Genomic DNA, 18,597 nt, shown 5'->3' with positions numbered 1-18,597 from the left:
GGCAGTTCGTGAGCTGAACGGTACTTTGAATGCAATTCATTTGATTAAGTATTTATTCTTACGCTCTGTAGGCCTCACCTATTTCTTGTTTAATAATAATAATAATAATAATAATAATAATAATAATAATAATAATAATAATAATAATAATAATTGTTATTTGCTTTACGTCCCTCTAACTACTTTTACGGATTTTGGAGACGCCGAGGTCCCGGAATTTTGTCGCGCAGGAGTGCTTTTACGTGTCAGTAAATCTACCGACATGAGGCTGGCGTATTTGAGCACCTTCAAATACAACCGGACTGAGCCAGGATCGAACCTGCCAAGTTGGGGCCAGAAGGTCAGCGCCTCAACCGTCTGAGCCACTCAGCCTGGCTTAATTTAAAAAACAATTAATGAAAAACAATGTGGTTTTTGCTATTATGAGGTGACTAAACAGTCCCCCAGTTTCAATATTGCATGAGTAAGATATTGAAAGTACAGAGTAAAATGAGCGATTTCGTTTCGTGAAAACTAAGTAAATTTTGTGGTCGTTACCATGACCTGGAGTGCACGCAGAGGCCTTGTTATCTGAAAATGAGCGATTTCTTTGAAAGTATTAACTAACTCCTTGACCATCATTATGTCCAAAACATTCTGTCCAGAAATCGATCTATTTGAAATGATAATAATAATTGTACCAGGGGTACGCCTTCTCCGGCTATTTAAACTGTGTGCCTTCTCCACTACCGCATGTCCCTCTCTGACAGTGATTGAAACATTAAAAAGAATTTAAAACTTTCTTCTCCGCTGAACAGATGCCTCTGGCATCTATTTTCTAGCGATCTCTGGTGGGCTAAGCCCAAATTAATTTAAGAATAAATCTAATTTGTTGTAGTTTGTAAACCTTTTTACTGGTTATCGTTTAATTTATGTGCCGAAGTTGTCAATTCTTCACCTGGTTCCTCTTCTGATGTAATCTGCCTGTAACTAAGTTCTGTAACCAATCAGTACACGGGGGAGTGTATGGAAATTTAGCCTATCAGCTCTCTGGATTGTAATATAGTCTAGAACTTTCCCCTGCGGAGCTATTTAAGGAGAGCGCTTTAGAACCGTCTTGTCTTAAAAACAATAAAAACTTAAAGTCGCATAATGAATAAACTACATAAAAGAACGACAGAGGAGCTAAATTAAGCCAATCGGTATCGGTGCGTCACATATCACGTATCTCTCCGGAGATAGGTGGATCATACTGATCACTAGGGCGCCGTCTCGTCTGATTTGCTCCGGTGATTGAGAGCGCGCGAATTTACGGAAGCTATAGGGGGCCAGGAGGCAGAGAGCGTCCGGCTTTAAGAAGATCCAGCGCTGACAGGTAATGTAACCGTCCAGGCTTCCCCAGCCCTACTAATTTAATATAATATCATGTTACGCGATATCATTTGATATCAAGTTTATCCGCCATCGGCAATTATTTGTAATAACATATTTATTCAACGTCAATCATTTGTAATCAAGGCATTTTGGAATCATTTTGTATATATGATAACATCGTTTTATTATTAAAATTATTATATTATGTAGGATAAGAATTCATTATGTTGTAAATACGGTCAATATGTTGAGACATAGTTGTTTTCATTTCATCTCATGTTTGTGTATACGGAGGGTTATTCTTGAAGCTTGGGATTTTGCGTTAGTCATGGGTTTATTTTATGACCAAGGCTAGTAAACAGCGACCCGTGCGCGAGGCTTGCAAGCTAGTCAGCAATATCATCGCCACGCCTTCTGGACTTGTCGAGGAAGAGAAGGGGAGTTGATGCTTCGATCCATCGAATCAGATACTTCGTTGTATGTGAGTTTTGAGATTGAGCTGTTACCAAGAGTGGGGGTGAGCCCGGATATATACTGATTCTCAACACGAGAACGGGAGCTAACTAAGTACAACTTCTGCTGACAACCTTACAGCGAGATACTTAGGGATACTCCATCACTAGTAATTCTACTGTGAACATCTACTTTGTACGACGTGATTTGATATTTGAAACAGTGTGTGGTCGCTCCGCGACATAGTTATTTTTGTACAATGTGTTGTCGCTTCGGTTATGTTATCGGATCTACGAGAAACGAAACATTGCTTATGGCTTGTGTGATATTCAGTAAATATTGTGGACGAAGAACTATGTTTAGTTCAAGTCTACGGAATTTTGGTACAAGTCTGTACCGTATAAATAGTATAGCTCAGTTGGATTGAGATTTCTACTAATATGGAAAAATTCATATCTCTGAATTTTCTCCTTATACGATCAATGCTGATCAGTTATTACAAGTATAGGGCCAATGTCTAATTTTAAAGACTAGGCAAGTAGGGAGTGTTAGTCCAGATAGCCCGTACCATATCAGAGAAGGAAGGAAGGATGTCCATGGAGCAAATTCAACATCGAGAAGAAGAGAACGAGTAACCACGGAAACCAGATGACGTCAACGAAAGCTGTAATTGGTGAGCTTCAATTAGATAAAGCAAGCAATAGTAAATTCAGTAAATTCTAAATCCCTCCACGCTTTAAGAAAACTTTTCCGATTCATCTCATTTTTTGTATAATAAATTCATTTGTATTTTATATTGCGTTAATTTTCTTTCTTAAGCGATACTTAATGGTTAATTATTTAAAATCCTACCCCTGTGATTTAAGTATAAGTCTCTATGCTAGTAAATACAAATTTTGGTTTAAAGTTTTATTTAAAACTGTAACCATGGCGCCCAAACATTACATAGAGAAATGGGGAACCATGGAATGTTAATTGTTTCTATTTGCGTGGCAATTTGCGGGCAAGCCACAAATAGTTTATTTAATATACATGTGTCCCAAGATAATAACTTTCATCTCCTCAAGTGTTTCGACGAGAGGGAACAGTTACATTTGTCGCACCAACGTGGAGCTCGAAAACCAGTAAGTATTCGTGGAAAGAAAGCAGTAAAGTAGAATCTGTGTTTGTGGGGGTTAAGTGAGTGTCCATATCATTTGTATGTGTGATTTGGGGGGAATCATGGCTGCACAAGGTGAAAAGGACATGAAATTACGTAGCGGAAAGTTAGTAAAGGGAGGCGAGACACTAAATTCTAGGAATGTTGTAGATGAAAGTATTGAAGTAGATAAAACGGTAGAGAGTGGTGGGAGCATGGAAAATAGCATGGAATCTGATGTAGCTAGGATGGAGGGCGAGAAAGGTAATACGAATAGTGATAAGAATATTGAACAACTGTTTGTGATGATGCAAGGGATATTTGAGCAAACGAATGAAATCAAGAAGGAAGTAGAGAGAACGAAAACCGAAATTAGCAGAGAAATAGAACAGACTAAAACCGAAATTAGCAAAGAAGTAGAGAAAACACAGACAGAGATTAAAGAAAATAGAAAGGAGATAGAACAGACGAAAACGGAAATTAGCAGGGAAGTGAATGCTAGGATGGATGCTTTAGATCATAGATTAGATGAAGCACTAGAGCAACAGAAACGTTTTGAGAATCAGTTAGCGGAACAGGAGATGAGACGTAGCCAACATGAGAAAGAGGTAGAAAGTAAGTTAAATGAACATAGGAGCGAAGTAGACCAGCAGATCACAGCAATTAATTGTAAAATGCAGGAACAAGTAGGAGAAGTTAGTAAAGTTAGAGAAGAAGTACAACAACAATACGATGATCTGTGTGGTAAGGTAGAGATTAATGCTAAAATATGTAATGAAAAGTTTAAGAAAGCAGAAGAATATGCGGTTGAAATTAAAGCCAACAAGGAAAGACAAGAACACATTGCGAATGACATGAAAAGAATTAATGAACGTATTGATAGGTCGGAGGCACAAATACGTAAAGAAATCAGAGAAAAGCAAGGTAATATAGGAAGTCAGTGCCATGGTACAAATTTCATATATGAAACTGAACTACCTAAATTTAATGGGAGGCAGACAAACCCTTTAGATGTTTTAAACACTGTTAAGAAACGGTTTGAAAAGCGAATCGAAGAAGGAATCATTGAATGGGAAGAAGCGTTAGAAATAATTGGTAAAGCTTTTATTGGGGAAACGAAATCATGGTTTGCGGTGTATAAGAGCAGCATGACCAGTATGGTGGAATTCCAGAAATATTTCACGGAAAAAGTTTGGAGTGAAGCTATACAAAGCAGGGAAAGAGAACGCATTGTTTTTGGGAAATTTAGGCCACACGAGGGAGTTTCGATAACCGAATATTTTTTAGCCCACGTTATGATTTGTAAAAACGTAGATGGGATGTCAGCGGAGAGAGATATTGTGAAGTTATTACTCAGACATTTTCCCAACAAAATCCGCGAAGCTAGCTGTATGCAACAGATAGAGTCTATTCAGGGAATGGAAAGATTGCTAGCAAGTTTCGATGCGTTAGGAAATAGTAATAGTACACGAGATCACACAAACTATCAAACACCACCCAGAAGACAAGAACACAATCACCGTGGTCAGTTTCAACCGAGACAACCTGTAGGTAATCAGTCACACCAGCAAAATAGGAATGTTCAGAGGGAACGCAATGTAGAGGAAGGTACAAGCCGAAATCAGGATACAAGGAGACAAAGTAATTTAAACTGATATTAGACGGTAATGAGAGATCAGATTATCAGTCTTCAGTACATGTTGCGAGAAATTGTGTACTGACGCACATGGATTATGATCTCGATGTTAGAGATGAGTTATTAAGGGAGGTGGAAGTGAATCAAGTCGATGTTGGTAGTAAAAGTGAGAACCCTGTTGTTACGATCGTTATATGGAAGGCGCAGTATCAGGCTTTATTGGATTCAGGCAGTCAAAGATCATGTGTAAGTTTGAAGTGGTATGAGGATAGAAAGAAGGAGAATATTGAGATTGAGGAAATGCCTGTGAAATCCACATATATCGTCACTGCTGTAGGTAAACGATCCAAGCAAATATGTAAACAAGTTGCCATACCTATTTGTATTAACGGGAAGTCGAAAATTCAGATATGTCTTGTTATTCCGAATCTTATATTTGATGTTATCTTGGGATATGACTGGCTAAGTTTATACTCAGCTCGGCTAGATTACAATGAGGCGATAATATATTTAAGGTGGGATAATGAGGATGTTAAAGTCACGTGGGATGCCGAAGTTCAGACGAAAGTGGAGGTTTGTAACATGTGGTGTGTTAATGAGGTTTCAAAAGATGAAGAAGAGAGAGCGGATTTTAAGTTGTGTGAAGTGTGGTTAGAGGAGAACCACGATGATGCTTTGAGAGAAGCGGTAGATAGTAGCAATTTGGAAGAAGGTCAGAGGGACCGATTGTTGTATGTGTTGAGAGAACACAAGGAAGTATTTTCATCGAAACCTGGCAAAACACATGTGTATGAACACTCATTTTCAGTGCTGGATAAAAGTATATTCGCTGGACCGAGATATCCGATACCACATAAATATGCTAAAGCGGTAGACAATCAAATTGAAGCTATATTAGAGGATGGTATTATTGAAGTTTCGAGTAGTCAGTGTGTCAATCCTTTATTGGTTGTGCCTAAGAACGACGGTTCTGTCCGTTTGTGTATTGATAGGAGGGAGATGAACAGAAGTATTGCTGCTGATCAATTAAAATCGTTAACTGTAGAGGAGCTGATACAGGATTTTCAAGGGAAGGTTTGGTTTTCTACTGCAGATTTACGTAGTAGTTTCTGGCAGATTCCGTTAAGGGAGGAAGATAGACCTTTAACAGCTTTCAGTCACAAGAGTAATCTGTATCAATTCTGTCGTGTCCCATATGGTACTCGTACTAGTTCTTCTGCTTTAATTCGTGCTTTGAATATTGCTCTGGGGAACGAAGCCGACCACTATGCCACTATTTATATTGATGATTTAGTAATTTCGTCTAGCAGTCTTGAAGAGCATTTAGAACATCTCGACAGGGTATTTACCAAGTTAGAACAGGCAGGTTTCACTCTTAAACTGGAGAAATGCATTTTTTGTCAGCCCGAAGTCATCTTTTTAGGACACCGTGTATCTGCCGTAGGTGTGACTCCAGAAAGCACGAGAATAGAGAAAATATTGAATGCAAAAAGGCCCAGGAATATAAAAGAATTGAGATCCTACATTGGAGTATGTAACTTTTTTAGAAGATTTGTATTAAGATTTTCCTACTTATTAGAGCCGTTTAGAGATTTGCTGAAAGCTGGCAATAAGTGGAAGTGGGCAGAATACCATGAGAAGGCATTTGAAGAGCTAAAAGATGGTTTTAGGAAAGCTGTGATTTTGAAATATCCTAGAGGAGATAAGAAGTATGTTATGATGACTGATGCATCACATTGTGGCATCGCTGGGGTTCTATGTCAGGAGGATGATGAGAACAACTTAGGGATTGTTTCGTTGGCTTCGAGAGGGCTTAGTGCAGCTGAGAAACGCTATACGATTACTGAATTAGAGTTCTTAGCGATTATTTATTCTCTAAGTAAGTTCAGGATGTACGTGTTGGGTACTAAATTTGAGATCTGGACCGACCATCATGCGCTATCTTTTATTTCTACTTGCAAATTGTCATCTAACAGAGTCAGTAGATGGATTTTAGCAATACAAGAGCATGTTTTTAAAGTGGTACACATTAAAGGCAAGAACAATGTGTTAGCCGATTTGCTATCCAGAGACCGAGATTTGTGTAATGAAGGTAGTGTTATTAAGACCCAGGAAGGCATTTTAATCTGTGCATGTCTTCATAAAGACAATAAGGAAGCCTTGAATAAATTAAAGAAGATGTGTTTTGAACAATCTCAGGACAATGAATGTAAAGATTTGATAAGAGAACTTGAGAACGGAGATCAGGAAAGTGTGAAGAAAGGTAGACACACCTATAGAATGGTTGATCAATTTTTAACGAGGAATTGTGGTGACGATCGTTGGCGTATATGTGTACCTAAGTCTTTGAGAACGGAATTAATTTGGTTCATTCATAAGGAGTTGGGACATTTTGGTGCAAGTAAAGTGTTGTATGAGATTCAGAGAAGTTTTGTATGGGATAAGATAGGAAGGGAAATTAGGAAAACTATTTCCTCTTGTGATTTATGTCAACGGAGTAAAGCTCCCAATAGGTAGCTCGAAGGACCTAGGCAAGCGGTCATTACTGAGAAAACTGGTGATCTTGTTTGTATTGACTTATTTGGACCCGTAGTTCGTGGTAAATATGGCTGTCAATACGTTTTTGTGGTGATTGACGCTTTTTCCAAGTTAGTCAGATTGTATCCGTTGAGAAAAGCGACAGGCCTTAGTTGCAGTAAGATTATTAGTGACAAGAATGTTCAGGAATTAGGTACGCCTAGTAGGTTATTATCTGATAGCGGATCTCAATTTACATCGAAGAAGTGGAAGGCTGTGATGACAGAGTTAGGTATCACACATGTTTTTTCCTCAATTAGGAATCCGCAAGGGAATATGTGTGAACGCACGATGAAGGAATTCGGTAGGATGTTTCGATCTTTAGTTCATGACAAGCACACTGCGTTGGTTGGTTCTTTAGCGTTGATTGAGAAATGGATTAACATGGTTCAGCATGATAGTACGAAATTCACCCCATTAGAGGTTCATTTTGGCAGCAATCCAAGGAATGAGCTGACAAAAGTACTAGGTATTACACACGAACCTCAGCGTGACTCTCAGATATATGTCAGATTAGCGAGAGAGAATTTGATTAAAGCGGCGGAGAAGCGTAGCAGACAGCAGAAACGTCAGGTGTTAGACGAATTTCAGATAGAAGATTCTGTTCTGTTACGTGTTCCCATGCTCTCGTCCAGTGAAGAGAAAGTGACGAAGAAATTCTTTTTGTTGTATCAGGGTCCATTCCAGATTCATTGTCGGGTTGGTCCTTGTGCATACAGATTGAAAGATGGTAATCGTGTCATGTTGGGCACTTATAATATTCGCTCTCTGAGACGATATATTTCTGCGAATTAAGTGTAATGTCTCCCCGATGTTGTTTTGACAACATTAAATGTACTTGAGTTATAAAACGTGAATTCATGTATAGGTTGTGAACCTAGACCTGACACCATTGTAGAAGCCATGAGTAACTTGGGATTTTGTTCTGAAACTGCAGAAGGAAATTAATGCAATAATTTTCTAAGTATATATTTTTTTGCAATGAAAACAAGAAATTGCTTGCGGCCATCTAAGAGATGTAAGCCACGTGTGATTACGTGTGTGTGTGGTGTATATATTATGATAACCTGGAACTGCCGAACACTTTGATGGTGAAGTGCCAAGATAGAGTTATTTACCTGTTGTTATGTTATAAATATTATGAGTGTCGCTGACAAACTTTCGCAAGAAAATCGGCAGGAATTATTACGAATGTTGTCTGGTATCGTTGAAACAGACACTCTACAGTTAGATACAAGATTTAATTATGTATGGTTTGTTTATTAAGTGTTTGTAAGATGTAATGATGTGTATATCAGCCGTTTTGGTGTAGTGTGTTATTTTCACATATGTTATATCTGTAAATAACAGGAGGGCGTATGTAACCGTCCAGGCTTCCCAAGCCCTACTAATTTAATATAATATCATGTTACGCGATATCATTTGATATCAAGTTTATCCGCCATCGGCAATTATTTGTAATAACATATTTATTCAACGTCAATCATTTGTAATCAAGGCATTTTGGAATCATATTGTATATATGATAACATCGTTTTATTATTATAATTATTATATTATGTAGGATAAGAATTCATTATGTTGTAAATACGGTCAATATGTTGAGACATAGTTGTTTTCATTTCATCTCATGTTTGTGTATACGGAGGGTTATTCTTGAAGCTTGGGATTTTGCGTTAGTCATGGGTTTATTTTATGATCAAGGCTGGTAAACAGCGACCCGTGCGCGAGGCTTGCAAGCTAGTCAGCAATATCATCGCCACGCCTTCTGGACTTGTCGAGGAAGAGAAGGGGAGTTGATGCTTCGATCCATCGAATCAGATACTTCGTTGTATGTGAGTTTTGAGATTGAGCTGTTACCAAGAGTGGGGGTGAGCCCGGATATATCCTGATTCTCAACACGAGAACGGGAGCTAACTAAGTACAACTTCTGCTGACAACCTTACAGCGAGATACTTAGGGATACTCCATCACTAGTAATTCTACTGTGAACATCTATTTTGTACGACGTGATTTGATATTTGAAACAGTGTGTGGTCGCTACGCGACATAGTTATTTTTGTACAATGTGTTGTCGCTTCGGTTATGTTATCGGATCTACGAGAAACGAAACAAGCTTATGGCTTGTGTGATATTCAGTAAATATTGTGGACGAAGAACTATGTTTAGTTCAAGTCTACGGAATTTTGGTACAAGTCTGTACCGTATAAATAGTATAGCTCAGTTGGATTGAGATTTCTACTAATATGGAAAAATTCATATCTCTGAATTTTCTCCTTATACGATCAATGCTGATCAGTTATTACAAGTATAGGGCCAATGTCTAATTTTAAAGACTAGGCAAGTAGGGAGTGTTAGTCCAGATAGCCCGTACCATATCAGAGAAGGAAGGAAGGATGTCCATGGAGCAAATTCAACATCGAGAAGAAGAGAACGAGTAACCACGGAAACCAGATGACGTCAACGAAAGCTGTAATTGGTGAGCTTCAATTAGATAAAGCAAGCAATAGTAAATTCAGTAAATTCTAAATCCCTCCACGTTTTAAGGAAACTTTTCCGATTCATCTCATTTTTTTGTATAATAAATTCATTTGTATTTTATATTGCGTTAATTTTCTTTCTTAAGCGATACTTAATGGTTAATTATTTAAAATCCTACCCCTGTGATTTAAGTATAAGTCTCTATGCTAATAAATATAAATTTTGGTTTACAGTTTTATTTAAAACTGTAACCATGGCGCCCAAACATTACATAGAGAAATGGGGAACCATGGAATGTTAATTGTTTCTATTTGCGTGGCAATTTGCGGGCAAGCCACAAATCGTTTATTTAATATTCATGTGTCCCAAGATAATAACTTTCATCTCCTCAAGTGTTTTGACGAGAGGGAACAGTTACAGTAATGGCAGAATTTACCTAACTATGTGATTGTGCCGGAATGTGTTTCGAGGGGAAGATTTAAGCAGTTTTCCTTAAAATCTAATATGTGATCTTTTCATTTTTCGCTGAATTGTAGAACCTTCGGCGCAGTGTTTGGGCTCAATATATATTAACTACTGGGAAAGTATTTAATGTAAGGGAGCACGAGTAGTGACCCTCGGATCTCTCCCCTTCTACTTGGAGTCGGGTGACTATAGTTTCAACTGCTAAATTTTGGAAATTTGTCTGGGTCGTTAAACGTTCCCCTTTAGTCACCCTTTTTGGTATGGGATTAGGCTCTGTGTCATTGGGACTTAAGCCCACTTAGGTTATTGCCTTTTCCTGAGCATTTTTCTGAGAAGTGCTGATGTTTCGCCTCCTTGTCTCTTGATAATGGCTTGTTTTAGGTAACCTTTCCTTTTCCTTCTTAAGGCCCAGTAGAATGGGTTGTTATGCTCCTGTATATCGTTTAAGGTTTTTCATGTAACCTTGGGCAACAGTACTTTACCTGGTTGTGAAATATTGTAATTGATAAGCCCACCATGGGGCAACCTGTGTATGAGCACTATGAAGTGGGGTTACCCTAGGCTTTACCAGTGTAATTGAAAATGTATATTGCAACATAGTGTTTATTTGAGGCTAGCCTCTATGTTTTTGGAGCTCAGAAAACAGCCAGGAGTAATCTCTTTCATACGTGTATTAACGACTGGGAATTCCTTCCAATGACTCTTGAACCTCATTGTTTGTCCATCCCTTGTCCCGTTTCCCTACGGGGTCGGGTATGAGGTGAGATGAATCTGTCGTAGCGGGTTTTTATGATCGGATGCCCTTCCTGACGCCAACTCATCAGAGGAGTTAATAAGATGAAATGAATGACGTGATATATGATAGTAGGGAGAGGGTGAAACCCGGTGCCGGCACATAGCCGAATAGCACCAAGGGGTCTGCTCAAGGCTTAACGTCCTCATCCGACGGACGATTCACCATCAACAGCGTCATATGCCCTCACTCCATATGAGCACTGCGAGAGGTTTGGAATTGAATCCAGGCTTTTGGCACGCCATCTAGTGATTAGAAATTGCATACCACCACCTCTCCTACCCTGCCGGCCAATATTCTGATGGTGAAATTTTTTTCGACCAACGGGACTCGAGCCGGCTAAACTCGGTGTCAGACCGTTTATACTTCAGCGCCTTAACGATCATGGCCACCAGGCGGGCTATACTTGTACCTGATTAAGGACTTCTAAATCCAATGCATTGTTGAGGCTGACGAGCTCGTTGTTTAATGTGAATATCCCCAAGTAATATTTCAACTGTTTCTTGTTAAATCATGAAATTACTCTCTTTGAATTTTAAGAAAGGAAAGAAATAATATTTCCAAATTTATTAAAGTAAATTTTTACTACTAAAGTAAGTGATCCCCTATCCAGCCATTCACCCCCCACGCGCTTCCTTACCTTTGCATTCCACGATGCAACCCTGTGCTAATAATAATAATAATAATAATAATAATAATAATAATAATAATAATAATAATAATAATAATAATAATAATAATAATAATAATGTGTGGCCTCCGCAGAGGCCTGGTTCAGGTCTTTTGAGTTGACGCCGTATACGCGACCTGCGTATCCGTGAGGATGGGGACCTACCTCAGATTAATTCTAATGCTGAGGACAGCACAAATACCCAGCCCCAGGGCCTTAGGAATTAACTAATGAAAGTTGAAATCCACATCCGGTCGGGAATCGAACCCGGGATTCCTGGAACCAAAAGCCAGTATGCTAACCATTTAGCCATGGAGCCAAATATTTGAAAGATTAGTCCATATTATTACGTTTAGATTGCTCCACTCAGCATCGCTGGAACCAATTTATGAAGGAGTGTAACTAAATTTTCAGCCAAATCGGAAATGGGGATTTCGACAGAATTTAGGCAGTTATTTATTTAGAGTTAAGTGACATTTACTTCAAAAATTTTCAAAATTCCAACATCTAAAACCTGTTAAGAGCCGAAATACAGCGGATTTGTCGATATTCTTTCTTTCGTTCTTTCTTTCTTTCTTTCTTTCTTTCTTTCTTTCTTTCTTTCTTTCTTAATCTGCTTACCCTCCAGGGTCGGTTTCTCCCTCGCTCAGTGAGGGATCCCACCTCTACCGCCTCAAGAGCAGTGTGCTGGAGCTTCAGACTTTGGATCGAGCGATACAACTGGGGAGGATGACCAGTACCTCGCCCAGGCGGCCTCACCTGCTATGCTGAACAGGGGCCTAGTGAGGGGATGGGAAGTTTGGAAGGGATAGACAAGGAGGAGGGAAGGAAGCGGCCGTGGCCTTAAGTTAGGTATCACCCCGGCATTTGCCTGGAGGAGAAGTGGGAAACAACGGAAAACCACTTCCAGGATGGCTGAGGTGGGAATCGAACCCACCTCTACTCAGTTGACCTCCCGAGGCTAGGGTGAACCCCGTTCCAGCCCTCGTACCACTTTTCAAATTTCGTAGCAGAGCCGGGAATCGAACCCGGGCCTCCGGGGGTGGCAGCTAATCACAATAACCACTACACCACAGACGCGGACTTTGGCCCGTTAGCTTAGTTGGTTAGAGCGTCGTGCTGTCCATATATTAATATTAAAATCGCTGGAGAGCCACACATCGCTATGAAGGTATATTTGTCGTCAAACGACAATCAGAATTCCCCAGATTTACGGCTTGTCACTAGAATTGGCAACACTGTTAAGCGAAGGAAGCAACGCGAAATTAACGCACTCCTGTTTACCTTAGTACAATCTCCCTCTGCAAGACAGTGGTATTGTACAATGTCTGCATCCGCATTACGAGTTTCAAACCCACCAGAGATAGTGAGATTCTTGAAGGTCGGAAGAAATCCATTCCGCATTCCATCGCGTGAACGATGTGGTGTGATATTCGCTACTCACCAGGTATAATTAATTAAAATTCTGCCATATATCGTCCAACAGCGATTCGTTTCTCTGTCATCTAGTAGACCTAAAGTGAAACTTTAGCATTGATACGCAGGCAGCGGAATTAATACCTAACACACCATCTCAGCGATGGTTTGAGATGCACCTTACTTGTTTGTTAATTGCTTTACGTCGCACCGACACAGATAGGTCTTATGGCGACGATGAGGCAGGAAGGGGCTAGGAGTGTGAAGGAAACGGCCGTGGCCTTAATTAAGGTACAGCCCCAGCATTTGCCTGGTGTGAAAATGGGAAACCACGGAAAACCATCTTCAGGGCTGCCGACAGTGGGGTTCGAACCCACGATCTCCCGAATACTGGATACTGGCCGCACTTAAGCGACTGCAAGATGCACCTTACTAAGGCAATGAAAATTATATCAAAGGCTCTTACACGAGGATACTTGAAAGAGACAACATTAAGTCATTTTCATTCGGCAGGTTAAAGAACTCCTGTGAGACAAAATTCCGCCACCTCGGTGTCTCCTATGACCTCAAAAGTAGTTTGAGGGAAGTGAAAGAAAGAGTGTTATTGTTATGTCATTTTGCTTTACGTCCCACTGATTACTTTTACGAATTTCGGAGATGCCGAAATTTAGTCCCGCAGGATTCCATTTACGTACCAGTAAATCTACAGACACGAGGAGGACGTATTTGAGCACCTTCAAATACCACCGGATTTAGGCAGGATCGAACCTGCTAAGTTGGAGTCAGAAGGCCAGCGCTCTACCGTCTGAGCCACTCAGCCCGACAGAGTATTATTATCATTATTAAATTATTATTATTACAGTACTACTATTGGTGTCCGGCACCTTGAGAGAATGATCAACGTAACTGACTTCGGTTCAGAGGGTCCTGGAATCGATTCCCGTCCAGGTTGGGATTTTAATCTTAAATATTTAACTCCTTTGGCTCAGGGACTAGGTTTTTGTGCTGTCCTCAACATTCCTCCAACTCACACACTAGAACATAGAACACTCTCCTCCACCACAAGAAAACATAGTTTTCTATAAAAGGCAGACGCCACCCACCCTCGTCGTAGAGTCTGCTTTATAAGGGATGCACCTGGCTAATAATAGACATACGAAATTATTATTATTATTATTATTATTATTATTATTATTATTATTATTATTATTATTATTATTATTATTATTATTATTATTATTATTATTTCTTCTTTCTCAACCCGTTTACAGTCCAGACTTGGCTTTTCCTCGGACACTGCGAGGGATCCCACCTTTACCACCTCAAAGGCAGTGTCGTGGAGCATGAGACTTTGGGCCGGGAGGTACAACTGGGAAGGAGGATCAGTACCTGCCCAGGGACCTGCTATTCTGAACAGGGTCCTTGTGGGAGGATGAGAAGATTGGAAGGGACAGGCAAGGGAGAGGAAAGGAAGCGGGTATCCCGGCATTTGCCTGGAGGAGGGGTGGGAAACTACGGAAACCACTTCGATGATGGCTGAGGTGAGAATCAAACCCACCTCTACTCAGTTGACCTCTAGAGGCTAAGTGGACCCCGCTCCAACCCTCGTACCACTTTTTAAATTTCGTGGCAGAGGCGGGAAGCGAACCGGGGCCTCCGGGTGTGGCAGCTAATCATGCTAACCAACACATCACAGAGGCTGACATTATTATTATTTATTATTATTAATGGCACGCCCTACTAATTACTTTCATAGTATTCAGGAGATGCCGAGTTCACGGAATTCTGTCCTACAGGAGTTATTTTACGTGCCAGGAAATCTGCCGACAGGAGGCTGGCGTATTTCAGCACTTACAAATACCGCTGAACTGAACTAGGATACAACCCGCCATCTAGGGTTCAGACTTGTACCATATTAGCCACACATTTAGTCTGCGGGCTTTAAACAATTAACTGAGTTCATCTATCTGCCTCTATTTACACTTAGCTATGGGGCCTCGTTTAGTTCCACAAATCTTATATTCGGGTCATTAAACGCTAGGTTTAACAATCCTTATCTTGGTCTTCCTCAGCTTCTCTTATGCAGTTCAATATTTATATAGGTAGCCTGTCTTCCCCTTTCGACTTGCTCCTGACACAGTTTATGATGATGACGATGATGATGATGATGATGAGAAGAAGAAGAAGAAGAAGTAAACGCGTACCACCGAACAAGTGGCTGTGTAGTTAGGGTCGTGCAGCTGTGAGCTTGCATTCGGGAAACAGTGGTTTCGAACCCTTCTGTCGGCAACTCTGAAGATGGTTTTCCGTGGTTTTCCATTTTCACACCGGGCAAAATCCTGGAGCTGTACCTTAATTAATGTCACGGCCGCTTCCTTCCCCCTCAGAGCCCTTTCCTATCCCATCATCGCCATAAGACCTACCTGTGTCGGTGCGACGTAAAGCCAATAGCAAAAAAAAAAAAAAAAAATCCTCGAAATGGTGCAGTTCTTTTCAATCACACCCCTAGTGGAGGTGAGCTGCATGTACACTTTAACTACAAACCAGGCGCCCTCCTGAAATAAGATCCATGACACAAGAGACTCGAAGGGCCTTGGCCTACAAAGCGACCGCAGATTATGAGGTGTGATATGGTCAGTACGACCAATGTTATCGGCCGTTATCATTGGTGTTCTAGACCTGGGCCGCCATATCACCGTCAGATCGCTCCTCAATTGTAATCACATAAGCTGGGTGGACGTCGAGCCAGCCCTCAGATCCAAGTAAAAGTCTCTGACCTAGCCGGGAATCGAACCCAGGGGCTCCGGGTATGAGGCAAGCATCCTACCCCTACACCGCGGGGCCTGCAAGCCGTCCTCCTGCCAATTTGAATTCTCTCGGAAACGAGTCATTTGTTAAGAAGGAAGACCATGATATGAAGATAATGTTGGAATTCACGGGGATAAACGGGGGGTAAAGAATTAGGAAAAGGAATTGCGGATATGAATAATTTACCAAGGGAAATATTCGACATATTTCAAACTCCTTTGAAATAATTCAAGAAAGACTAGATAAAGATAGAGAATCTGCCACCTGGACGACTGCCCTAAATGCAGATCAATGGTGATTGATTGATTGATTGATTGATTGATTGATTAATTAATTCATTCATTCATTCAAAGAATGATATGTTTAGTTCTACAAGAACATCCTCAGATTGTTTCAGATCACACTTATTTTTAATTGATGAAAATTGTTTAGAATTAATATAGAAATATTTATGTATAAATTCTGTTTATCTTTCTTCTTTCTTAATCTGTTTGCCTTCCAGGGCTTTTTTTCTGCCTCGAACTCACCGAGGGATCTCACCTCTACCGCCTCGAGGGCATTGTCCTGGAACGTGAGACTATGGGTCGGGGGACACAACTGGGGAGAATGACCAGTACCTCGCCCAGGAGGTCTCACCTGCTACGATGAACAGGGGATTTGTGGGGGATGGGAAGATTGGTAGGGATAGACAAGGAAGAGGGAAGGAAACGACCGTGGCCTTAAGTTAGGTACCATTCCGGCATTTGCCGGGAGGAGAAGTTGGAAACCACGGAAAACCACTTCCAGGATGGCTGAAGTAGGAATCGAATCGACCTCTACTCAGTTGACCTCCCGAGGCTGAATGGAGCCCGTTCCAGCCCTCGTAGGACATTTCAAATTTCGCGGCAGAGCTGGGAATCGAACCCGGGCTTCTGGGGGTGGCAGCTAATCACATTAACCACTACACCGCAGAGGCGGCTTAAATTATTTTTTAACCTTCAATACTTGAACTTCTGAGCTTATTTTAATGAAGTGCTCCAGTATTACGTCGCGTATTTGTGTACGAAAGTCATTCCAAGCCATCTTTCCTCTGACAGCTCAGAACATTCCTCTTAGTCGAACTGTTCGTCTCCTTGTTCTCAAGTCTTAAATTGTTATTTTAATCGTAGGGAATATCATAATATGAAGATAAACTTGAAATTCAGGAGGACAAATTGGGTCAAAAGTTCGTTTGTATGAAGAGGAATTAGGGAATGGAATAAATTATCCAAGGGAGTTGTTTGATAAATTTCCATCTTCTTTGAAATCATTTACGAAAATACTAGGTAATTGATTGAGAGGGAATCTGACAGATTGTCTTATTGATTGAATAATTGATTGCCGAGCTCGATAGCTGCAGTCGCTTAAGTGCGGCCAGTATCCAGTAATCGGGAGATCGTGGGTTCGAGCCCCACTGTCGGCAGCCCTGAAGATGGTTTTCCGTGGTTTACCATTTTCACACCAGGCAAATGCCGGGGCTGTACCTTAATTAAGGCCACGGCCGCTTCCTTCCACTTTCTAGTCCTTTCCCATCCCATCGTCGCCATAAGACATATCTGTGTCGGTGCGACGTAAAGCAAATAGCAAAAAAAAAAAAAAAAAAAAATTTGAATGATTTGCAGCCCACTAACTACTACTTCCACGGTTTTCGGAGACGCAGAGGATCTGAATATTTTTGTAGTAGCACTTTACTTGCTACGTGTTAGTAATTTTTTTTTTTCTGAACGAGGCTCGAATATTTCAATAGTTTGAAATACAACCGGAAGAACCGCGATCGAATCCTCCATCTTTGACTCTTGAAAACGCACGCTCTAAGGTCTCCCATGCTGGATCATCGTCAATCATTAATCAAACCTGTTTGTCAATCTCACGGTTGTGGTTTAAATTCTCGTGAAAACCTTCGGCAATAATTTCCAATAGCAACACGTCCCGTCATAACTTTCGTGTCAGTAGAGAGACGTTGAATTCAAGATGCTCTTTGTTGATCTTCAACAACTCATAGAACTTTGTTGAACAGGAATCAGTTAATGACAAGGTGTTGTACTCACTGGTTGTTGTAGTGGAACGTGGAGCACTGTTGAACACGGAACACACTGCTCTGCTGCTGTCAACAGCAGACTGGCCCACGCAGTCCTTAGTCCACTCTGGTTCACATTTCCCCTCTCCAGCGACGAGGAGAGTATGGTGGAAGGGCCTGTCAGAGACCTGTCGCGTGGCTCTTTGAACCTCTCATTACTTGATCCTCGCCGGCAAAGCGAGACGGGTCAGCCTGCTTCGAAACGATAATAATAATAATAATAATAATAATAATAATAATAATAATAATAATAATAATAATAATAATAATAATAATAATAATATTCATCGTCAATCATTAATCAAACCTGTTTGTCAATCTCACGGTTGTGGTTTAAATTCTCGCGAAAACCTTCGGCAATAATTTCTTGGGCTAATTGCTCAAGAATTGTGTGTCTGGCTCTCGGAGCCCCAAATCCTGTAATTGTACATTCTCGATTAGTGGTTTTGCTACTCTGTACCTGCCATTGTTGTTATTTCTTGTTTTTTGCTAAGAAAATATAACCTTGTTAAATTTTAAATTCACTTTAATTTCGTAGCCTGAGACCTGTTAACCCCCCGCACCTTCTTTCACCTCTAACTACCACGGAAAACTCCGTAACAATTATTATTATTATTATTATTATTATTATTATTATTATTATTATTATTATTATACTTCTTTTCATTATTACAGTTTCGTCTGTGGATCAGTGGCAGAGCGTCAGTCTCCG

General features: G+C 40.5%; 1 protein-coding gene across 1 annotated transcript in view; it reads right to left on the bottom strand.

Moving 5' to 3' along the window:
* The window catches only part of LOC136867002 (organic cation transporter protein), a 383,839-nt gene extending 365,924 nt beyond the window's left edge, over positions 1 to 17,915 (bottom strand). Inside the window, exon 1 of the mRNA XM_067144099.2 lies at positions 17,857 to 17,915. Coding sequence (XP_067000200.2) covers position 17,857 — 1 coding nt within the window. The 5' untranslated portion in view covers positions 17,858 to 17,915. The remainder of the gene's footprint in view (positions 1 to 17,856) is intronic.
* Positions 17,916 to 18,597: the final 682 nt, after the last annotated feature.

This window comes from Anabrus simplex, chromosome 3, assembly GCF_040414725.1.
Source record: "Anabrus simplex isolate iqAnaSimp1 chromosome 3, ASM4041472v1, whole genome shotgun sequence".
Taxonomy (NCBI): Eukaryota; Metazoa; Arthropoda; class Insecta; order Orthoptera; family Tettigoniidae; genus Anabrus; species Anabrus simplex.
The sequence above is the reverse complement of the archived record's forward strand: the minus strand, read 5'-3'. Positions and strand labels throughout refer to the sequence as shown.